This window comes from Rhinichthys klamathensis, unplaced genomic scaffold, assembly GCF_029890125.1.
Source record: "Rhinichthys klamathensis goyatoka isolate OS25496 unplaced genomic scaffold, OSU_Roscu_1.1 h1tg000104l_1, whole genome shotgun sequence".
Taxonomy (NCBI): domain Eukaryota; kingdom Metazoa; phylum Chordata; class Actinopteri; order Cypriniformes; family Leuciscidae; genus Rhinichthys; species Rhinichthys klamathensis.
This window is the reverse complement of record NW_026606643.1, coordinates 2,156,864-2,181,830: the sequence shown is the minus strand read 5'-3', so window position 1 is coordinate 2,181,830 and position 24,967 is coordinate 2,156,864. Positions and strand designations below refer to the sequence as shown.

General features: G+C 39.3%; 1 protein-coding gene across 1 annotated transcript; it reads left to right on the top strand.

Moving 5' to 3' along the window:
- The first annotated feature begins 519 nt into the window (after positions 1-519).
- Positions 520-23,088, top strand: atp8b5b (ATPase phospholipid transporting 8B5b). The gene is made up of 28 exons (XM_056253297.1): positions 520-661; positions 3,527-3,604; positions 3,719-3,774; positions 7,908-8,021; positions 8,167-8,265; positions 8,369-8,430; positions 8,542-8,614; positions 11,097-11,167; positions 11,261-11,343; positions 11,597-11,755; positions 13,203-13,291; positions 13,379-13,572; positions 14,094-14,302; positions 14,388-14,431; positions 14,570-14,735; positions 16,227-16,415; positions 16,499-16,614; positions 16,686-16,850; positions 16,999-17,110; positions 17,277-17,382; positions 17,663-17,804; positions 17,932-18,115; positions 18,342-18,565; positions 19,123-19,206; positions 19,301-19,546; positions 20,350-20,488; positions 20,576-20,706; positions 22,237-23,088. Exons 2-28 carry the CDS (start codon positions 3,550-3,552, stop codon positions 22,492-22,494), a joined length of 3,570 nt encoding a protein of 1,189 aa, XP_056109272.1. The 5' UTR covers positions 520-661; positions 3,527-3,549; the 3' UTR covers positions 22,495-23,088.
- The last annotated feature ends 1,879 nt before the right edge of the window (positions 23,089-24,967 follow it).

Below are 24,967 nucleotides of genomic sequence, written 5' to 3'. Positions count from 1 at the left end.
TGAACATGAGCATGATCTGTTTTGGAGTGTTTTGATAGCTTTTACCAATAGGAGAGAGTTCTATGTAATATGTCAGTTGTTATGTCCTAAACAACAATTAGATTAAATGGAAGAATTGTCTCCTGAGCTGTGAACGAGCAAACTCTTGAGTAATAAAATGAGTTTCTTCTTGGTACGGCTGTCCAAATTTGAGCTAAACTATATAAATGAGATTGGAAGATTTTTCATTATATAAAAATGCAGCCGTTTTCTAGCGACTGGCTCACGTCATTCCCTCATCCAACTGTTTTATCAGCTTCCCTCTTCCATCCCAGCAGAGTCCAAAGATCATCCACTGTTTGCTTTCTGTCTGTCCCTGGACACGCTACGCTGTACAATCCCTCCGTTTTCTTCAAGCATAACCAGTTGTCCAATCATTAACCCTTTCCATAGGAAACAACTGCAGCCGGTGGCTCCGCCCAGCCCTGAAAACCTCTTCCTGATGTCAGGTTACACCCTTAACTTTCACCTGTACTCTAAGTAGGGGACTCGTTTGCAGTTGCATTATGGGAACTGTAGTGTGGTTCTGCGTGCCCTTTTCCACGCATGTTTATGGCGTGGAGGTTTACTCTGAAACGCTGCTGTTTCTCTGGGGATCTTGGATAGCAAACGTGTGACTCAGGTATGACACCCCTTTAGCTGGTGCAGCTTCATCATTTAATAGATGTTTAGTGAGTTTTTGAGAGAGTATGTTGATCTTGTAAGATTTTCTTTTTAAGGAAGAAGGTTTTTCACTCTGAAAGTACAGTAAGTTACTTATTTACAGTAGCTAAAGGCACTTGCAGTGCAGTGTGCTTAGTTTAAAAAAATACTGAACATTATAACGAGTATGAATACGTGTGTCAGTATAGACATAGAGAAGAATGTAGATTTGTCAAAAGCGAAGAGATAAGGTGGTGAGTTTTAAGCAGTCATTAAGGGTGTGTGATTTTCCTTGTTGACTATTGAATATAGATGGTGAAGGGTCGAGTGTTTTCCTGCTGTCGAGGGGAAACCGGTCTCTAGACCAACGCCATTTACCGCCAACATTAGTTATGGTCATTGAACTGTTCCTTGTCAATGCGGCAAAATCGAGTCACTCTAATAGAATATAACAATTATAGATTGATATGGAAAAAAAAAAACAGTTAATTAGTTAGCCATAAGTAACCTTACCATAAAATCATATTTAAAAATACAATACATGTGATTGAATGAAAAGTAACAAATAATTTGATTATACACACACACAGACACGCATATATATATATATATATATATATATATATATATATATATATATATATATATAGTGTGTGTGTTGGTGTGTTTTGTGCCATCACATTTGTTTTATTTACATAGTTCTTGTTATTATTTATGTGGGTTGGAGTGTTTTGTGCTACGTATACATTTTCTGTTTTTAGTGCATTTATTGAAATTCACATGTACTGTAACACTGTGTTATTCATTGTAGTAATTTTACATGGCTGATAAAAAGGCCTTTTTTAACTTAGTTATGTAATAATGTAGCCTTCCAATGTGTCATTATGGTGGTAATTATATTTCAAAATACTAAGCAAATGATTTTAGCTTAAGTCTGTTTATTACCATATCATAAATGGTACAATACCCTTGGTCTCGCAATACCCTTCCATAATGCCAGGAAACAGTAACACTTATTATGTTAATGTTCTAGCAACCACAGCTTCAAGTTTTTAATAACAAGTTAACAACATATTATAATTAATAATCATTTAATAATTGGGAGCTTTATATTGCAGTGTCATCATTTTCTAATGTTATAGCGTTTAATTTGATGACATGCATCAGAAAAGTTGAGAACTTATATTTGAAAGGACTGATGTTATGTTAAACCTATTTTGCTTGGAAATAAATTATTTTAATTTAAACGGTCGACCATTTTTGATTCTTCACAGCAATTCTTTACATGGGCGTTGGCGATGTGTTGACTTTTGAGCTATCATAATAATATTAGATTAGATAAAGAGTGAGATGAAGGTGAGTTTGGTCTAATGTTCAGGGTTGTTGGCCGTATACAACACTTTTCACTAGTTTCAGATTGGCCAGTTTCATTTTTATTTCATACAGTATAGCCTTTTCCATTTACAGTATTTTTTTTTATGTAATCATTTTCAGTCTTCGTTTTTGACATGTAGACAAAGGTATGATAGTCTAGAGGCATCTAATAGTAATTACAAAAAAATGTGGGGTTGTTTCAACCCATGTTTGGGTAAAATATGGAAAACCTCAACCATTAGGTTTAAGAATTAGTTTAAAAAATGTAAACCAACGGGTCGGTTTGTCCATATTTGACCCAACCTTGTGTTGAAACAACCCAGAATTTTAGAGTGTTGTTTAAGATCAAGCTTGAATGTCTCTGTGTTATATGAACAAATGCTTACATCTACGAAAATGGCTGACAGGAACATAATCTATGAGATCAGGAAGCACAGCGACAGTACATGTATGTGGAGGCCTATATGTGTAAATACATGTTCCTCTCATCAAAAACCTGCCCTGATAAGAAGAGAGCTGTAAAATACACTGAACTTTCTGCCAGTTTATCATTAACCACAGCTAGACACTAACAGAAAGATCATAATGCATTACGATGAGACGATGAGCAGTTTAATTTAATGTAGGTTTTGTTGGATGAGCTGTAACTTAAACTGACCACAATTCAGCTTTGAGACTAATGAACCTGATTTTTTACAGAAAACCTCTACAGACTGTTATAGAACAAACACATAAATATGGTCACATGGTATTTATTCATTTTCAGGCGATTTGTTTTAAACTTAAATGAGGGCAAATATTTCTTTGAACATAAAATTGTAATATATTAATGAAATACTTCAATTGAATAAATTATTAGAATAAAATGTATTTATAATTTCATGCATTCATGAACACTGCATAGACAAGCAGTTGGATAGATAGATATTTTTTTATAATAATAATAATTTAATAATAACTTAAATTAATTTAAATAAATTCTCAATTCTAACAATTATGGTGTCTGTTACCTATTAAATCAAATGGTAACACTTTACAACAAGGTCCCATTAGTTAATGCATTAACAATAAGCAATACATTTGTTACTATATTTATGCATCATTGTTAATGTTAGTTATTGGTTCATTTGATAGTTCATGTTAGCACCAGTCCATTATACTAACAGACACAACTTTTGTTTTTAGTTATATATTAGTAAATGTTGAAAATAACATTAATCAAGATTTATAAATGCTTTAGAAGTATTTTTAATTGTTCAAAATCAAAGATCATGAAACAGTAGATAGTACAATAAACATACCTCTATGCATTAGATACACTGACCGGCCCCTAAATGTGAGATTATACAGCTCTTTATTCTATACTAGAAGATTTTTTTGTAGTTTTCTTCATGTTTAATGTTTTTAAGAACTATTTAATTTATTATTATTATTTTTAATGTGTTTTCATGGTTTGGTTTCTCTTTATCAGCGTGATGATTTGATCATAGAAACATGGGTTCCCTGCTGTCTGCGTGTGGAATTAACGTGAAGAAAAAGAAAGTAGAAGGTATATCATAACTACACTGCATGCATTGTTTGAAACTTGAAATAAAACCACTTTATAGTTTATTTTCCTAATGTTTTAATGTTATTTATATATTTTTTTTTTTACTTACCTCAGAGGAGAGGCATTTGCGAGCTAATGACAGGGAATTCAACCTGTCGTTTAAGTATGCGGTGAGTAGAAATATATATTTACTTTTTTTAAAGTGCCCCCATTATTCTATTTTAAAGGTTCTTTTTTTAAAGATTTTTTTTTTGTTGCTTTTTTAATGTTTACATGGATCTTAAATTTTCTCATAATATAGATGGCAGAATCACCTCTTTTCTTACATGCACTGTCTGAAAGGGTTCAATAAAGAATTCAGTTTCTCTAAACCCCTCCTGTCCAACAGCCTGCTCTGCTCTGATTGGTCAGATGGCCCAGTCTGTTGTGATTTGGTCTACTATGCTCTGATTGGTCAGATGACCCTGTTGTGATTGGTCTACTCTGCTCTGATTGGTCAGATGACCCAGTCTGTTGTGATTGGTCTGCTCTGATTGGTCAGATGACCCAGTCTGTTGTGGTTGGTCTACTCTGCTCTGATTGGTCAGATGACCCAGTCTGTTGTGATTGGTCTACTCTGCTCTGATTGGTCAGATGACCCAGTCTGTTGTGATTTGGTCTACTCTGCTCTGATTGGTCAGATGGCCCAGTCTGTTGTGATTTGGTCTACTATGCTCTGATTGGTCAGATGACCCTGTTGTGATTGGTCTACTCTGCTCTGATTGGTCAGATGACCCAGTCTGTTGTGATTGGTCTACTCTGCTCTGATTGGTCAGATGGCCCAGTCTGTTGTGATTTGGTCTACTCTGCTCTGATTGGTCAGATGGCCCAGTCTGTTGTGATTTGGTCTACTCTGCTCTGATTGGTCAGATGACCCAGTCTGTTGTGATTGGTCTACTCTGCTCTGATTGGTCAGATGACCCAGTCTGTTGTGATTGGTCTACTCTGCTCTGATTGGTCAGATGACCCAGTCTGTTGTGATTTGGTCTACTCTGCTCTGATTGGTCAGATGGCCCAGTCTGTTGTGATTGGTCTACTCTGCTCTGATTGGTCAGATGACCCAGTCTGTTGTGATTGGTCTACTATGCTCTGATTGGTCAGATGACCCAGTCTGTTGTGATTGGTCTACTCTGCTCTGATTGGTCAGATGACCCAGTCTGTTGTGATTGGTCTACTCTGCCACAGCTTACCACGAGTGTCGAAACCGAAATGCCCATTTCCTCAGCACTTGATACAGAGTGATACGAAAAATAATGATGGTGTCGTTTTTACCGTATCAGTTCGAGCCAGAGTCCTCATCTTTTGGAAGTGCATCAAAGTGGATTCGCTTTTCGCAGCACAGAAAACAGTGTCTTCTCGACATGTCAATAACAGGAACCAAAATCTTCCAGTCTCAGCTACAACTGCAGAGTTTGAGGGTCAAAGTAGACATTGTCCACAGGCAGCCAATGCAGACCATAGGGTGGAATTATACAAATTTGTTACAAAGCTACACGACATGAACATGCAGCCAATTCACACAAAACATGACAACATGAAAGCACACAGCTAGTGTAAACACAAGCCGTGCTACACAGGACAAGACAAAACACGACATGAAAGCACGCGGCCGATGTAAACACGAACCGCATGCTACACAGAACACAAAAACACACGCAGACAGAAGAGCGTACGGTCCGAGCGAACTCAAAACCGCACGCTCACACGACAAGACAGAGCGCACGAGAATGAGCGAAAGCTCATAGCACGACAGAAACACGCAGAGCATGAATGTCTGAATCCTGACACAGAACCGAAACCGAACTAGACTGGCGTGCCGGGATCCAAAAACCACGCCCCGCACATGTAACAAGGCATACAGACAAGAGAGCGCGCGGCTTCGAGCGCTCTCGAGCACAAAGACATGACAAAACAGGAGTGTCAGGGCTCTGTCACAAAACCAAGAAATAGACTAGACAGAAGTGACAGAACCCTGACACTACCCCTCCTCTAAAGGGACGCCACCTGGAGCAGGCATTACAGGCAGCATTGTCGGAGCGAGCAGGACAAGGAGCTTGGGCGGCTCCGGCAGGGCATGGAGCTTGGGGCGGCCACTGGGCCTTGTGGGATGCAGGAAGCCCTCCTCCTTCTCCATTTCCAAGAGCGAAGTGGTGCTGCAGCCTCTTTGGCCTCCACTGGGGGCGCGACAGGGAGAGTGGATGGCTCTGGGACCACCGGGCTTGGGACCACTGAAGTCGGATCCTCCTGGACCACCGGACTTGGACCACCGAAGTCGGGTCCTGCTGGACCACCGGACGAAGAGGAGCGACAGAAGCCCTCCTCTTCCTGCGCTTGCGAGGGCGAGGCGGTGAGGGTATAACCGCCTCTGGGGAAGCTGTAGCAATATTAGCCATCTCTGGGGAAGCTGCAGCAATATGAACCATCTCTGGGGAAGCTGCAGCAATTTTAGCCATCTCTGGGGAAGCTGCAGCAATATTAGCCATCTCTGGGGAAGCTGCAGCAATATTAGCCATCTCTGGGGAAGCTGCAATATTAGCCATCTCTGGGGAAGCTGCAATATTAGCCATCTCTGGGGAAGCTGCAGCAATATTAGCCATCTCTGGGGAAGCTGCAATATTAGCCATCTCTGGGGAAGCTGCAGCAATTTTAGCCATCTCTGGGGAAGCTGCAGCAATATTAGCCATCTCTGGGGAAGCTGCAGCAATATTAGCCATCTCTGGGGAAGCTGCAATATTAGCCATCTCTGGGGAAGCTGCAATATTAGCCATCTCTGGGGAAGCTGCAGCAATATTAGCCATCTCTGGGGAAGCTGCAATATTAGCCATCTCTGGGGAAGCTGCAATATTACCCATCTCTGGGGAAGCTGCAATATTAGCCATCTCTGGGGAAGCTGCAGCAATATTAGCCATCTCTGGGGAAGCTGCAATATTAGCCATCTCTGGGGAAGCTGCAATATTAGCCATCTCTGGGGAAGCTGCAATATTAGCCATCTCTGAGGAAGCTGCAGCAATATTAGCCATCTCTGGGGAAGCTGCAATTTTAGCCATCTCTGGGGAAGCTGCAGCAATATTAGCCATCTCTGGGGAAGCTGCAGCAATATTAGCCATCTCTGGGGAAGCTGCAGCAATATTAGCCATCTCTGGGGAAGCTGCAATATTAGCCATCTCTGGGGAAGCTGCAATATTAGCCATCTCTGGGGAAGCTGCAATATTAGCCATCTCTGGGGAACCTGCAATATTAGCCATCTCTGGGGAAGCTGCAGCAATGAGAATGCAGCGGCCCCAGCCGCCACGGAAAAGGCTGCGTTGTGCTTAGCCACCTCTGGGTAGGTGGCAGATGAGGCGGACCCGTTCTTCCTCCTCCCTCTGCCCGAAGGGGATATCGGAGTACTGGGGACCTGGCAGTTTGTGAGGTGAATGGGAGGTGGGCCAAGAGGCGGAAGGCCACCCTCTTCCCCACGGTGGTATACACATACCCCACAAACTGCCAGAAAGACAGTATTGTGTTGTTGTTGAAATAAAGCGCTGTGTTGTTAAGGTCAAGCCCCTCCGCAGTGATGACAAACTGGTGGGCAAACTTTTTTACTGTGGACTCCCCTTGGCAAAGTGAAAAGCTTGCCATAGCGCTCCATTGTCTGACGAGCGGAGGGGCAAGGGCTAGGAGATGGAAACAGGAAGATGCCCATTCTCTGCTGAGTCCTCTAGTGGCTGGTTCGTTCTGTCAGGTTTTGGGTAGGTGGAAGTCGCGAGGACTCGAGTGCAGGAAACAAGGGCTTTTTTTATTAATAATAAAAATAAAACAAAATGCGGACAAAAACTACCCCGAGAGGGAAAACAACACTTGATTTTATGTTCACCTTGACTTGACTTAGCTTAGCTTGACAACACACAGGAGGAACATAACAGGGTAGGATTACGACGACGAACCAGAACCCTTGAAGCCGCGCGCCCACACAAAGACATGACAAAACAGGAGTGTCAGGGCTCTGTCACAAAACCAAGAAATAGACTAGACAGAAGTGACAGAACCTGACACTTACATAGGTTTGAGCAGGAAGACAGACTGGGATTACGGACGAGAAAAGTTCTTTCCTTTAGGAGACAATTATCCTCACTTTGATCTTTTACATTTTTTAGACCTTTTACATTCATAAACAGCTATATTACACACTGCATGAAAAGTAATATCCGAAATGCATAATAGGAGCACTTAAAAAAAAATCAATTTTTGAAGTATATCGTGAGCATTTCTTATGTCCTTACAGAACAATGCCATCAAGACCTCCAAGTACAACATCTTCACTTTCCTCCCTCTCAATCTGTTTGAGCAGTTTCAGAGACTGGCCAATGCCTACTTCGTCTTTCTTCTCCTCTTACAGGTAACTCGTCAAATAGATCTTAACTAGATTACCTCATTATTATCTTAAAATTTTGCTCTGAAATTACTAAAGTATATTTTGAAAGAAATAGGTTTTATAAAATGAGAGGAATTCTAACATACTTGACCGTGTTTGTGTTGGACAGCTGATTCCTCAAATCTCGTCTCTGTCCTGGTTCACTACTGTAGTTCCACTGCTGCTGGTGCTGTCTATAACTCTAGCCAAAGATCTCTCTGACGACATTGTGAGTCTACTTCCTGTCCTTGTCCAATACTGACAATAATGTGACTGTCCGCTCATATTTGTCTCTCTGTTGCCTTGTGTTTTATGTTCACCCTACAACATAGACCAGACACAAGAACGACAATCATGTGAACAACAGAAAAGTGGACGTGCTTATTGATGGAGAGTAAGTGTTCAACCTCTGTGTATATGATGTTACTTTTATCATATTTTTTTTCCCAAAATGTATTTTCCAAAATGAATTTGGCGGTGAATAAAATCTCATGTTCTCAAACAGGTTGAAAAGTGAAAAATGGATGAATGTTCAAGTGGGCGACATTATCAAGCTGGAAAACAATGAGTTTGTCACAGTAAGTTTATAGTATTGATATTAAACGCTACTTTTATTAAACATTTTTTTTTTTTTTTAAATTATGGTTAACAACTAGCTGGTGGGTGATAGCCAGAACAGTGTTGTTATTGTTAACTACAACTATTAAAAATAGTTTTCATTGAAATACATCTGAAACAAAATAAAATGTGAATATTAGATGAAAAGTTTAAAACTTTAGAAACTAAAACATAATTTGGAAATGTTGCTTTGGCAGCTAACAAGTTGAAGTATTAAAATGACTATAATAAATAATGTATAAATAACTAGTATAAATAATGACTAAAGCACATAACAAAATTACTAAAACTAAAATTAAAACAAAAACTGAAAATATAAAAATAAAAGCAAAATATTCTATAATAGTATATAAATAATACTAAAATAAGACTGTGCCAGAACTGTTCTCCAAAGAACTTTGCAAAAAATGAATAATTATAATATAATATACACTCACCGGCCACTTTATTAGGTACACCTGTCCAACTGCTCGTTAACACTTAATTTCTAAGCAGCCAATCACATGGCGGCAACTCAGTGCATTTAGGCATGTAGACATGGTCAAGACAATCTCCTGCAGTTCAAACCGAGCATCAGTATGGGGAAGAAAGTTGATTTGAGTGACTTTGAACGTGGCATGATTGTTGGTGCCAGAAGGGCTGGTCTGAGTATTTCAGAAACTGCTAATCTACTGGGATTTTCACGCACAACCATCTCTAGGGTTTACAGAGAATGGTCCGAAAAAGAAAAAACATCCAGTGAGCGGCAGTTCTGTGGGCGGAAATGCCTTGTTGATGCCAGAGGTCAGAGGAGAATGGCCAGACTGGTTCGAGCTGATAGAAGGGCAACAGTGACTGAAATAACCACTCGTTACAACCGAGGTATGCAGCAAAGCATTTGTGAAGCCACAACACGCACAACCTTGAGGCGGATGGGCTACAACAGCAGAAGACTCCACCGGGTACCACTCATCTCCACTACAAATAGGAAAAAGAGGCTACAATTTGCAAGAGCTCACCAAAATTGAACAGTTGAAGACTGGAAAAATGTTGCCTGGTCTGATGAGTCTCGATTTCTGTTGAGACATTCAGATGTTAGAGTCAGAATTTGGCGTAAACAGAATGAGAACATGGAACCATCATGCCTTGTTACCACTGTGCAGGCTGGTGGTGGTGGTGTAATGGTGTGGGGGATGTTTTCCTGGCACACTTTAGGCCCCTTAGTGCCAATTGGGCATCGTTTAAATGCCACGGCCTACCTGAGCATTGTTTCTGACCATGTCCATCCCTTTATGGCCACCATGTACCCATCCTCTGATGGCTACTTCCACCATGTCACAAAGCTCTAATCATTTCAAATTGGTTTCTTGAACATGACAATGAGTTCACTGTACTAAAATGGCCTCCACAGTCACCAGATCTCAACCCAATAGAGCATCTTTGGGATGTGGTGGAACGGGAGATTCGCATCATGGATGTGCAGCCGACAAATCTGCGGCAACTGTGTGATGCCATCATGTCAATATGGACCAAACTCCCTGAGGAATGCTTCCAGCACCTTGTTGAATCTATGCCACGAAGAATTGAGGCAGTTCTGAAGGCAAAAGGGGGTCCAACCCGTTACTAGCATGGGGTACCTAATAAAGTGGCCGGTGAGTGTAATATAATATAATATAATATAATATAATATAATATAATATAATATAATATAATATAATATAATATAATATAATATAACTATTGGATTCTTGCTATTATTTTACCACAATTTTTAATTAATAGTTTTCAGTCATGTGACTGGAGGGCAAAACATCCATAGAACTGCAGCACAGGCCAGACAGTTTCATCTCATCTAATTTTTTATAGCCATCTCAAAAGAAGAAAAACCAAAATAGCTGAACAAACTGCATGTTTTGTGCACTTGTGATTCATATACAGCACCTGCTGCACTATTTCAATCACTAAAAACAGCGAGATGTTCTAAAACACATAACATGAGTAACACATGAGTAACCGTGAAGGTAAAAGATCAAATTCAGTATACACCTTATTGATGATTTATGCTATTTATAGGCGAGCAGATGAGCCCAGAATAGGAACGCAAAGCACTAAACAGTTCAGCGTTTTCTATGGAAAAAACGATTAATGAGAAACTGCGCATTGTGTTTATATTCTGGGTTCATCTGCTTGCCTGTATGCATCATCAGTAAGGTGTATATTGAATTTGGTCTTTCTTGCAACGTTAGTACTTAGTACAAACCTGGTAAAAATGACTGGCGGAGGAAAATGGAGGAAAGCCTTGTTTTGCCCTCCAGGTGAGCGTTCCTGGCTGTGATGTCCTGTGAAAACTGTGAATTGCCAACATTTGTACAGTGCAAAAAAACATGATTAATTATTTTATAAGTCATTACATCTTTGTAAGCAACTTAAAAAAGTAACTTGCCTGTTTTTCCTGTGCTCTAGGCGGATCTGTTGTTGCTCTCTAGTAGTGAACCCCTCAACCTCATCTACATAGAGACAGCTGAGCTGGACGGGTCAGTAGCTCAGCATGTGCATGTAAACATGGACTTCATCTGTAATAACTGTACCGGAGCCATCATCCATCTCTCTTTCCCTGTCTTTCACAGAGAGACGAACCTGAAGGTGAAACAAGCTCTGACAATCACAGGTGACCTGGGCAATGACATCCAGAGACTAGCAGCATTCAATGGTGAGTGACACTCATACAGTAACTGCATGATATCAGGTTGCTAGGTATTGCTAAGTGATTTCTATGGTGTTCTGAGTGTTTGCTTGGACATTGTTAAAGTTGAATTGTACAAAAACATGTCTACTGTCTAGAATCACATTCATGTTTATAAATTAAGGGCTCAAAATTTTATTTCAGCATAACTTTGATATTTAGACTAAATGTGTCCCTGTTTGGTGTCGGCATATTAAATATATAATGCTGTATGTCTCAGGTGAGATGCGCTGTGAGCCTCCAAACAACCGGCTGGATAAGTTCACAGGCACTCTGACGCTGGGAGGAGAGACGTTTTCCGTGGATAATGAGAGGATTCTTCTCAGAGGATGTACTCTCAGAAACACAGAGTGGTGCTTCGGCCTGGTGGTGTTTGGAGGTGCGGAATCATACTGAAAATTGACGTATTATGCTTATATTAAAAGAGCTTGTTTACTGAACAGGGCAAATTAGAGTGAAACCGCATTCCCACAAAAGTGCCAATGGGAGTGGAAAGTTTTGCGGGTGATCTACTGACAATGTGCATATTAAAGAACACAGATGCCACCGCTCATTTCCATTATGACTAACGCAATCTACCAAGAGCAACAATAACTTATTCCTCTGCATGCCAAATAAATTTTCTCCCTTCTTTCACGCTCTATCTGTTCTCTGTCGTGGCTCCTCCTATAGCAACTATCGTAGCATGTTAAGCGCAAAATTGTTTAACCCTTAAATGCATGAATATTTCGCCAATTCGCCATTATTACATATTCGGGTCTTTAGCGACCCGGAACTATATCTAACACGGATGGATCTCTACCTGTCGCTAAAATATAAAACTCTCCTAATAGAGTAACAAATACAGAAGAATAAAATAAATCATATTTTGTTTCCTTTTGGAGCTTGGAAGAGTTCAGTTTGAGCAGATGTTTTATACCATCATACTGTTCTCGTCAGAGCTCATTTCCCAGTACATTCGGCATCTGGCTCATATTCGCCATCTCAAACATATTCTCAAAACTATCTTTTTCAACATCTTCAAAATCAACATTTTGATCGCTGATAGCTTCGTCACCAGATCCACCATCAAGTGACAGTGACAGTAATATTTGATTGTGTTCAGTACTTGCTCTGCAGTAAATCGCTAAGCCATTTCAAGTTTTGCTGATGATACTGTCTATTCTTTTGTTTTCTGCCTGCGGTAACTATGAGTGAAATGCCACTTCATCATTGTGTATTAGACATTGCCACTTTGTGGAATAAAGGTTAATTGCACTCAAAGATTCAATTTTTGTTCTGCAGAAAAAAATATACTTACACTGTTACACACCTCGGGTCATTAGCAAACCGATACAAATTTTACAAAAAAATTAATGGGAAAACAGGCATTCTTTTATAATTTCTTGTTATATTGTTTAGAATTAATTGATTGAGGAAAACTAAAAAGGTTGATGTCTAACTTTAAAAAATGAATGAGGAGGAGGATGGTAGTGAATAGACCCGGGTCACTAAAGACCCCAGGCATGCTTTTAAGGGTTGAGAGTGAGACATGCTTGTTTGGGGTGTTAAATAATGTGCAAAACACCCTGTAAATGGACTACTGCAAACCTAAATCACATTGCATGATTTATTTAAATACTCTCCTCCTATGAATTTTGGGTCTGAAAAGGAAACTCCTGCATATTCGGTAAGGTCAGCCACATGTCTGCAACTTTTCATTGCTAATTTTTCACTGCGTGTCTTTAGTAAATCCTGACTTTGCACTGGAGCAAGCTGTTAGTAAATCTGGCCCAAAGTTTCTCAGATTAAAATACAGTTTAACAGCTCTGTTCAAATCTGGTTAGGTCCTGACACTAAGCTCATGCAGAACTCTGGCAAATCCGTCTTCAAGAGAACCAGCATTGATCATCTCATGAATGTCCTGGTGATATTTGTGAGTAGATTCATGTAAATATCTTTAGAACTATTTTTGGTCTATGTTTGAAAGTTATGTTTCAAATCTTGTTCATTTGTTTGTTAGATTTTTGGTTTTCTGGCCTTCATGTGCACCATCTTGTCTATTGGGAATGCCATTTGGGAATACCAGGAAGGGAATTCCTTCATTGCCTTCCTCCCCAGGGCTGATGGGGCGAATGCATCTCTCTCAGCATTTCTCACCTTCTGGTCCTACGTCATCATCCTCAACACTGTAGTGCCCATCTCTCTCTATGTCAGGTTAGAACTCAACTTATGTTGAATAAAAACTATCTCATTTACTGCATGCATATTACATATCGTCAATACATGAAGTTAAAACATCTGCAAATGTCCTCTACTTCATTAAAATGATATACAATGAGGTCAAAACAAGATTTTTTTTAAATTATACAAATTATTTTTATTTATACATTTTTGTTCAAATTTAAAACAAAACAAGTTATGATGCAAAATGAAGAGATATTTAATGACTACCAAGTACATCGAACAATTCTAAAATTTATGTAGATCTTTTAGTTAAATCTTTCATGATTATGCTGATAAAATTAGTATTTGGTGACCTTAACTACTATGCTTAACGATTTTACACCACATATGTATTACTATATGTCTATAGCCTACATGTTAGTGTATTATAGGCACATTTAAAGTACTTGCATTTAGTTGTGTAGTATAATTTGTAACTCCTATAATCCTAAACCTAACCATATTTCATACTTATTAGCTGACGAGCATAAATTGATTTTCCCTGTCAATAGTGTCGAGATCCTTCGTCTAGGTAACAGCTATTTCATTGATTGGGATCGTAAGATGTATTACGTCAAGAGTGACACACCAGCCCAAGCCAGGACGACCACTCTCAATGAGGAGCTGGGTCAGATCAAATATATCTTCTCTGATAAGACGGGAACCTTGACCCAGAACATCATGACCTTCAACATGTGCTCCATCAATGGAAAATCATATGGTAAGAGCTCAAAGAGTTGTCATACTGCATGTAACAATTTCAACTACAAGGTATACAGTAATGCACCTGTTTTTACATTCCTCAGGTGAGGTTGTGGACTTTGCAGGGCAGAGGGTTGAAGTCACTGAGGTTAGTGGTTCCAAAATTGACAATAATAATTTCTCATTAATATTCACTTGAGTAAAAAGTGATTCTAGTGATTACCCTAAGAATAAGAACAAATCCCTTTTCCTTACTCATTCTTTCCCTTTTCTTCCTCATTTATAGAAGACGGAGAAGGTTGATTTCTCCTGGAACTCTCTTGCCGACCCAAAGTTCTCTTTCCATGACCATAAGCTGGTGGAAGCGGTGAAGTTGGGCTCTCCAGAGGTCCGGGCATTCTTCCGTCTGCTGGCGCTCTGCCACACTGTCATGCCTGAGGAAAAAACAGAAGGTGAGTGAGTGCCATCTAGTGCATGCTCTACAGCACTATTAGCTATTCACAATGGATTCTCACATATTTATACACAGATTACATTCATTTGTAATGCAGTGTTTTAAATATACAGGGGTTGGACAGTGAAACTGAAACACCTGGTTTTAGACCACAATAATTTATTAGTATGGTGCAAAGTCTCCATTTGTGGCCAATACAGCATCAATTCATCTTGGGAATGACAGAAGTTCTTAACAGTCCTTAACATTTTGAACCATTCCTCTTCCAGAACAGTGGCCAGGTCACTATGTGATGCTGATGAAGGAAAACGTTTTCTGACTTGCTCCTCCAAAATACTCCAAAGTGGCTCAAACATATTTATATCTGGTGACAGTGCAGGCCATGGTAGATGTTCAACTTCACTTTCACGTTCATCAAACCATTCTGTCACAAGTCTTGCTGTGTGTGTTGGTGCATTATCATGCTGCTACACGGCACCTTCTTCAGGGTACATTGCTTGAATTAGGTGCACATGGTCCTCCAGAAAGGTTCGGTAGTTCTGGGCAGTGTTGCGTCCATCCAGCATATTAGGGAATGCCATGATATTGCAGCCCAAAGCATCACTGATCCACCCCGTGCGTCACTCTAAGCAACAGGTTTTAAGCTTCTTTGGGCTTTCTCCACATCATAACTCCCACAGCTGTGGGATAGACAGTGAAGGTGGACTCATCAGAGAACAATACATGTTTCACATTGTCCACAGCCCAAGATTTGCAATGTTGGCACCAATGAAACTGACATTTGGCATTGGCCCGAGGGACCAAAGGTTTGGCGATAGCAGCCCCGACCATGAGTACAGTTTTGATCTGGTTTAGTACCTATACACCCCTTTCAGACAGCTTCCTCTTGCGTCGACAGTTACTCCTGTTAGATGTGGTTCGTCCTACAGTATGCAGTGGTATGTCGACATTACCCTGGAAACCATTGCTCTCTTTACACCCCAAAGAGTTGCTGTCCTGGTCACAGATGAGCCAGTGAGACGTGCACCAACAATTTGTCCTCTTTTGAACTGTGCTGTTCATTATGCTGTGTGGATTAAAATTTTTTATGTGCAGCTGTGCAATTGCTCTGCTAATTAAACCTTCACACTCAGCTCTTACTGATGGAATGTAAAATCAGTGAAGATTGGCCACGCATATATAGGCGTGGAACCTCCAACACTATAATGGCCAGTGTTTCAGTTTCATTGTCCAACCCCTCTATTGTCTGTATTAGTGTTGCAACAATTTATAAATGCATCTGACAATGAAAATTGTATCCATCAATTATGAAAATTAATAATGAAATAGAATCATTATAATAACAAAATGTATAGTACATTTCTTAAGAAACAATTATTGAATTTCATATCCATCCATCCAAATTCAAATGAAATTGGGACCAGATTTTAGATTATTTATTTTGAATAATATATAAAGACTGGCATCTGAACTCTCTCTTTCTCCACAGGAGAGCTATTTTACCAGGCTCAGTCTCCAGATGAGGGGGCTCTGGTCACCGCAGCAAGGAATTTTGGCTTCGTATTTCGTTCTCGTACCCCAGAGACCATCTCTGTGGTGGAGATGGGAGTTCCCACCACCTACGAGCTACTGGCAGTGCTGGACTTCAACAACGTCCGCAAGAGGATGTCTGTTATAGGTGAGACTTGAGAGATTTAGTGGTACAGCAAAACATTCTGAATCTCCATTTCAATATCGTCTAGTATATGTGTGTTTCTTCAGTTCGTAATCCAGAGGGCAAGCTGACACTGTACTGTAAGGGAGCCGACACAATTATCTACGAGAGGCTGCATCCATCGTCCTCCAAACTCATGGAGGTCACCACAGAACACCTTAACGTGAGTTACATTTGTGTTTCCATGAGACCATGAGTGTGTAAGTTACTCATGTTTGACTAACACAATCCCAGGAATATGCTGGAGAGGGTCTGAGGACACTGGCTTTGGCCTATAAGGACTTAGATGAAGACAAGTTTGAGGAATGGAGAGAGCGACATCATGAGGCCAGCACGTCAATGGATGACCGCGAGGAAAAACTGGATGCTATTTATGAAGAGATCGAGAAGGATTTGCTGGTAAAATCACCATCACACATACAGTAATGCTAAAACGTTGCTCGGTTGTTTGCTTCTCTAGATGTCCATCCTTCAATGTAAGCCAATGGGATTTCTCTTATTTCTGAGTATTTATTCTTACATAAAGTATGTTTATATGTGCGTTCAGCTCCTTGGTGCTTCTGCAGTTGAGGATAAACTTCAAGATGGCGTGCCTCAGACCATTGAGCAACTCGCCAAAGCTGACATCAAAATCTGGGTGCTGACAGGAGACAAACAGGGTGAGTTAACTTGTTCATTTACCACAAATGTAGCTTTTAATAATGGCTCTTTAAACTTCTCAAAAGACCAGCTTATTCCACGCTGGTTTGGTGCTGGTCTAGTTGATGTTTCCAGCTGCTCATTGTGCAAATTATGCATTATGCAAACCATTGCAATGTCCCACAGAGACGGCTGAGAACATTGGTTACTCTTGTAATATGCTCAGAGAGGAAATGAAAGAGATCTTCATAGTGGCCGCCAGCACAGCAGAGGAAGTGCGAGAGGAGCTTGTGTGAGTTTCATCTATCTATCTCTAAACCAGGGGTGTCCAATCCTGCTCCTGGAGGGCCACTGTCCTGCAGAGTTCAGCTCCAACCCCAATTAAACACACCTGAACCAGCTAATCAAGCTCTTAGTAGGCATTCTAGAAACTTCCAGGCATGTGTGTTGAGGCAAGTTGGAGCTAAACTCTGCAGGACAGTGGCCCTCCATGACCGGGTTTGGACACCCCTGCGCTAAACCATTTCAAATGGATCACATTTGAAATTAAGTGATCCATACTCTATGTTCAGGAATGCCAGGAAAAAGATGTCACCAGAATCAGGGGATGAGCCACCCATTGAGAAGAGCAGATTTCTGGGTAAAAAGTCTCAGGTGGTTGAAGACGAGAAGGTTGATGGGGAGTACGGACTGGTAATTAACGGCCACAGTCTGGTAAGAGAAATCTAACATTGGTTTATTAATCGAAAAGAGGATCCATTCCTCATAAGTTCAATAAAATACAACAGTTGATTAGTAGAAGCTGTTTTAATCCTTGTGTATCCCAATATTCTGTGCCCAGGCATTTGCTCTACAGAAGGACATGGAGTTGGAGCTCTTGAGAACTGCATGTATGTGCCAAGCGGTCATCTGTTGCAGGGTTACCCCTCTTCAGAAAGCTCAAGTGGTGGAACTTGTCAAGAAGCACAAGAAAGCTGTGACTCTAGCTATTGGAGATGGAGCCAATGACGTCAGCATGATCAAAAGTGAGTGTTTCTCACAAGGATGGCATGAGTGTGAAAGACACAAACAGTAATCTGGCAAGAGTAAGATTATATGCGCTCATAAGAAACAATGGGTCAGTGACAAAACTAGGAACGTTACAACATAAACAGTATATGTATAAACTTAAAACTAGTATGCTAAAATCGCTTACCAACCTTGTCTGTTTAAAAACGTTTACAATCTTTCAACTCCTCATGACCTCAATAGCTGCCCATATTGGCGTTGGCATTAGTGGTCAGGAGGGCATGCAGGCGGTTCTCTCCAGTGACTTCTCCTTCGCCCAGTTCCGTTACCTCCAGCGCCTCCTGTTGGTACACGGCCGCTGGTCCTATCTGCGCATGTGCAAGTTCCTGCGCTACTTCTTCTACAAGAACTTCACTTTCACATTCGTCCACTTCTGGTACGGCTTCTTCTGCGGCTTCTCTGCACAGGTGAGATGGAAATCTTTAAAATTATATCACATGAATTTGGTTGTACTACAGTTAGTGATACAGTAGATGATGTTTGTTCACTTTGAGATTATTGACATAACGGTGCCGAAATGTACACTCTTCCTTCCATTCGTTCCAAAATTTTCCAGATTTTTTGTGAATATTGAGTTTAATTTCAGTTCAGCAATTCTGTGTACAATATTTGATAATTTTAAATTATATTGTATATATTGTACAGTCCAATTGAAATGCTTTTTTTTTTTCTAATTGAATACATTAAATTACATTAACATTTATATTAGATTTACATTCTAAAATGTGTTTATTGTATAATTAAGTTAATTTAAGTTCAAATAATTATAAATTATACATTATAATATTACTTATGTATAAAATTATAAAATATGTATATTTTTAAAATAATTAATTATAATACAAATAAAATAAATTGACATTATCAGCAAAACAATTTGAGTGAAAGTGTGAATTGAAAAATTGATTTCAGAATATTGTAGCATACATTCAATCTTTTTGTGTGTGTTCTGCTCTTTCCGTAGACTGTGTATGATGAGTGGTTCATTACTCTCTACAACCTGGTGTATACGGCCTTACCTGTTATTGGACTCAGTCTCTTTGATCAAGTATGTCATCATACAGTATATCAATATACCCCACCCCTGGATTAGCATGGTACATTGAAAGTAAATTCATTCATGAACGTGTGTGCGTGTGCAGGACGTAAATGACCGCTGGAGTTTCCAGTACCCCCAGCTGTACGCTCCGGGACAGCTGAACCAGTATTTCAGTAAGATGGCCTTCGCGAGGATCCTGCTGCACAGCTGCTACAGCTCACTCATCCTCTTCTTCGTCCCCTGGGCAGCCATGTGCGACACCGTCAGAGATGATGGCAAAGACATCGCAGATTATCAGTCCTTCGCCCTGCTGGCGCAGACCTGCCTGCTTATTGCCGTCAGTGTGCAGGTAAATTCTCATTCAACACTATACAAAAAAAATACAAAAATTCACAACAGTTATTAACACATATTCATGTCTTATACTCCAAAGTTTGATTGATGAAAAAAATAATCATTGCACATTTTAGCAATGCATTGCGTTCATATTGGACACATACTGTATAGTGACCCCAAAATTATTTGCTTATTTTTGGGAACCTAACAATTCCTTTTGTGAAATGTTTTACTAAAAAAAATGTGTTTGTATAGTATTTCATAAATTTTTTAGTGTGGCTTGAGCATCCAAATAGTTTTAAGGTCACTGTACTGTATACACTACCATTCAAAAGTTTGGGGTCGATTTTTGGTGTTTTTGAAAGAGTTCTCTATTGCTCAACAAGGCTGCATTTATTTATATTTTAATCAAAAATACAATAAAACATTGTGAAATATTATTGCAATTTAAAATAATTGTTTTCTATTTGAATATATTTTAAAATTTAATTTATTCCTGTGATCAAAGCTGAATTTTCAGCATCATTCAGTCTTCAGTGTCACATGATCCTTCAGAAATCAGTCTAATATGATGATCAAGAAACATTTCTCATTATCATCACTGTTGAACATGTTGGCTGCTTAATAGTTTTGTGGAAACCGACCATGATACATTTTTATTTGAAGAGTAGAAAGTTCAAAGGTGCATTTTGTGAAATAGAAATGTTTTGTAACATTATACAAAAATAAATAAATAAAAACCTTACTGACCCCAAATGTAGAATGGTAGTGTACATGTTCTCATGTATATAAACACCATGTTTATGTGTGTTTAAGCTGGGTTTGGAAACATACTATTGGACAGCAGTGAATCAGTTCTTCCTGTGGGGCAGTCTGTCTGTGTATTTTGCCGTCACCTTCACCATGTACAGCAACGGCATGTACTTGATCTTCACGTCTTTTGTTCCTTTCATTGGTGAGTGTCCCTCCCTCCTAAACACATCTGCTTATCCTGCTGTTTGTGTGCGTTTTAAACGGCTCCAAATGAATCAATCTTTCTCAGGCACTGCGAGAAACTCCCTAAACCAGCCGAACGTGTGGCTGACCATCTTTCTGACCACCATATTGTGCTCGCTGCCTGTGGTGGCAAAAAGGTTCCTCTTCATCCAACTCAAGCCCACTATCAATGACAAGGTGGGTGATTCAACCAGTTCCTTCAGTGATACTATTTCCTTCAGTAATACAATTTATCATTGATGTACTCGATACCATAGTGCGAGACCATATTTTCATGGGCTCTTAAACAATTGACGGTTCGCAAAGACCCTCTCTCTTCAGTTATTGTTGCTACGTCCGACAAGCCATGGCTCTCTCACACCACACATCATGTTCTCACGCAGTGAAATATACATCGCAGAGAAAAGAGGACACTGACAACACGCTGACAGACAGGACAGAGCAGGTTTCTTTTCATATGAAACAAAGTCTCAACTTTCAAATTTAGTCATTTTTTAAAGAAATTTAAACAATAAATACCGTTTTGTGTCTCTTTAATGTGTGGTGACAGATCACTGTCACCTCAGTTAAAGCTGCTCATGAACCGATCATCTCTTCCTTCTAGTCAATTTATAGCATCAAATAAACATGAATGAACATCAGAAGGAATGTTGTTTAAACCGCAGAAAGACATAAGTACACACCGTTTTTCAAGTTCAAGTCCACCGTTAATCTACTAACTCTCCTGCTTTGTCTGACAAAATGACGGATTCGGCGGATTACGATTGGTCGGATCGCCTGTCAATCAAACTCCCGGCGAAGGGTGAATTGGACTCAAGACCTCCTCTGGTCTTTGTCTTGACTACAACATTGCAATTTATGAACCTACGAGACATGAAATTAAATTGTTTTGTTTTTTTACTTAAGAGTATTGTGTGATGGCTTGAACTTCGGCGTCGATCGCGCATAATTTTACTAATTCCCGTAGATTTTGTGCTCACACCAAAAATGCATGCACATAAAGCCACCTTTAACTACTAAATTTAGTTGTTGTTTTTTTCACTGCTTATTGCACTTAAACAGACAAATACACACAAAATAATGTCAAAATGCCCGTCTTGGTGAGTATTCACGTAAACACAGTCAGTTATGTTTTAAGTGAACGTAAACAGCTGAGAAAGAAAACACCTTTCTTTCTTTGCATCAGGTCTTAAAGTGACAGCAGCCTAATTATAATAAAATAATCAATTATGCCAAATTATGAGATAATTTTGAGAAAAAAAAATCTATATGGCAGTTTTTCCCCTATGGTATCGATGTCAAAATTGTGGCCAGTGAAAACGTTGAGTGGCTAGTAACCACAGTGGCTGGTGAGCAAAAAAGAAATTTGTCAAGAAATTTAAAATATAGTTCTGTTCTAAAAGCACATTCAAAGTCTCTCAGGCAATGCGCCAGTACTCAGTACAGGATGACAATGCGAGATCTGCCTCCCTTTATGAGTAGAACGCATGTGTAGAGTGAGTCAGAGCTGTGGGATGCAGTGGCACGGCGGCTTCATGCTGAGGCGTAATGTCAAGGTTATTTCTGGAATCCACAATCAGTGGGGTCATAATCTCATGAGCAGGAATCATTCATTTTTTCCTTCTTCCTGCTTCTTCATTACTAATGATATTCTTTCCTTTCCACTCTCTGTATATTTTCTTCTTATATCTGTCTTCCGCTCTACAGGTGCGACATAAAGTCCGACAGGCCGAAGCTGTCCCTGCGCCGCTGCCTCGCAAATTCCCCCGGAGACGAATCAGCACACGGCGATCTGGTTATGCTTTCTCTCATGCCCGTGGTTACGGAGACCTTGTCACCTCTGGACGCTTCCTGCGTATCCCAGTTAAGACCAGACCGGCTCTTTTCTCCCACAGTGAGACACCGGTGGCTGACAGCATACCCCAGACGTATCGAAGCATATTCGAGGAGACTCAGAGCCCCTAAAGGCCCTTATTCTATTGTATATTTACCGTGACTTACCGCCAAGCTTCGGCGAGTTTTAATATTGCATAATAAAGGAGTACTTGGAGAAGTATTCTTAGCAGGGCTTAAAAATATTTCACATAGAAATAAGTGAGATGAAGTGAAGCTGTGAATAAGTAAGATGCTGTTTTTAGCTGTGACTAATTGCTGAAAATTATGTCATTAAAACTTGCACTTACCACAACACTTACGCACACAGAAACACTTCAAATCACCTACAGTATATGGTTCCTATTAAGACCAGAGGACATAAAAACATAATATTTTATTTTTTAGGACATTAGAAATTTGCTGTTCTTGTTATCTTGCTGTTAGTCTGTCCACACATAAAAAGGCCTAGAGATTATTCAAAAAGAGCTTCATACAAGCAGATTTCAAGTGCTGTAATTGTGTATGACAATTTTGTAAATGTTTTGTATGTTTTTTGTTGTTTTTTTAATATTAATATTTGAAATGGTCTCCAAAATGCATTGATTTGACATTCTACTTTATCATTGTTTTATACAAAGATGCAAATGTGCCTTGATTAGTGATATACAATAAACTTTAAGAAAACACTTTTGTATTTTTATTGTATTTATCTGATTTTATTTACCCAGAATCAAATAAAATCTATTTTATTAGTATATTGTAGTAATCAATGCACAGTACTGAGACCAATGCATTTATGGAACAAAAGATTTTAAGCAATTCATTCAAATTCATTGATCATTCTACTCAAGTGTAAGTAAAAGTGACATGTGAAGGCCAAGTATGGTAACCAATACTCAGAATTTGTCCTCTGCATTTAACCCATCCAAGTTGGTGCACACACATTAGGAATATTGAGTAGTGAACACACACACACACACACACACTGCAAACCATGGACACACAAACCCAGAGCAGCGGACAGCCATTTTTGCTGTGGCGCCCGGGAAGGGATTGGGAGTTAGATGCCTTGCGCACCTCAGTCATTTCCTGCCGGAATTAAGTTAATATATTGACTTAATATTAAGTCTTTAACTACTACTATGTAATAACATTTAAGCATCTGATACAATGCACTTCTTGTGTACACACATGTTTTTACATTGTACTTAATGCATGTAATTACAGCTGTGATGTCTGTAATGACATCTATAATTACACTATTGACCTTTCCCGTACACCTTAACCCATCCTAAAGCCTACTCATATCACCAAACCCATCCTAACCTTACCAGTATCCCACATGTTTTGCAGTACAACATTAATAAAATAAGTACATTGTACCAATATTTTTTTTTTTTTACATAAGTACATAGTAGTTAAAAACACCTAATAATTAACCAATAACAAACATAAAATAGCTGTTCTTTGTATTTTCTTATACAAGGAAAATGTCTCTTTTGGAAACTGCATTTGTAAGAACACTTTGTAAGGCTTGTCCTTACTAACAATGTTACATAGTTTTGAGCTTTCTTCCAAGTATGCTCAAAGACTGACAAACATTGAGATTTGATTGAGCCCAGTGCTCCGATTATCATCATGTTGCGTTCATGTCCATATCTACACAAAATGACCACAAGACTTCCCCTGGAAAAACAAGGCTCTTTTTGTCTTTGTCTTCTGCTTGAGTGCACCGGATGAGCTTGATGAAAATATACAGGAGGTTTGAGTGACAGGCCACTTGTCCTAATGAAGCTCTGAATGATGTGTACTCGTCAACCTATGCAAAGCACTACATGCAGATCATTATATTTACTGTACAGTTAGTTATTATACTATTAAAATGCTATATAGAGTACGAGTTACCTTTAGCATATTTTAGCTTCTACCATGTGACCAATAAATTTGCGTATATGCTATCTTCAGCTGTTCTTGATTAGAAACAACAATATTTTTGAGGCATCGTATCATGATTTATACTGTTTATACATGTTATACTGATTTAGGTCAGTAGATTAACAGAAAAGACAGTAAGCTTTTTGATATATAATCTGATGAGCTTGTTGTTGTTTACCATGTGTATGGTGGATACAAATATGAGCTTTTCCCCAATGGTTTGTTGAACTGAGAGACAGAGGCATTCAGGCGAAGGGATTTAGCCACCTTTTCCATCAGTGCCTACACCAGATGTTTGTGAGATTATCCATATCCATGCGTCATCAAAGGCAAGTCTTTCAACTCATTAATGACATGGGGTGGATGAGGACAACCAGAAACAGATGATTATTGTGGCAGCCAATTTTTTTCTGTAACTTACCTCAAAGATAAGTACTGTATAATACTGAACAGCTCTTTCATGTAACAGTAAAAGATTGGTTCACCCAAAATATAAAATTTATGTTTTAAGATTCATAAATAACTCCTGTCATTAACAGCTCAATGGATGGGAAGATTATCAATAAATAATAACTTGTTCTTCAATTTGGAAGATAGTGCCTGAGTCTTAAGGACCACTTTTATAATG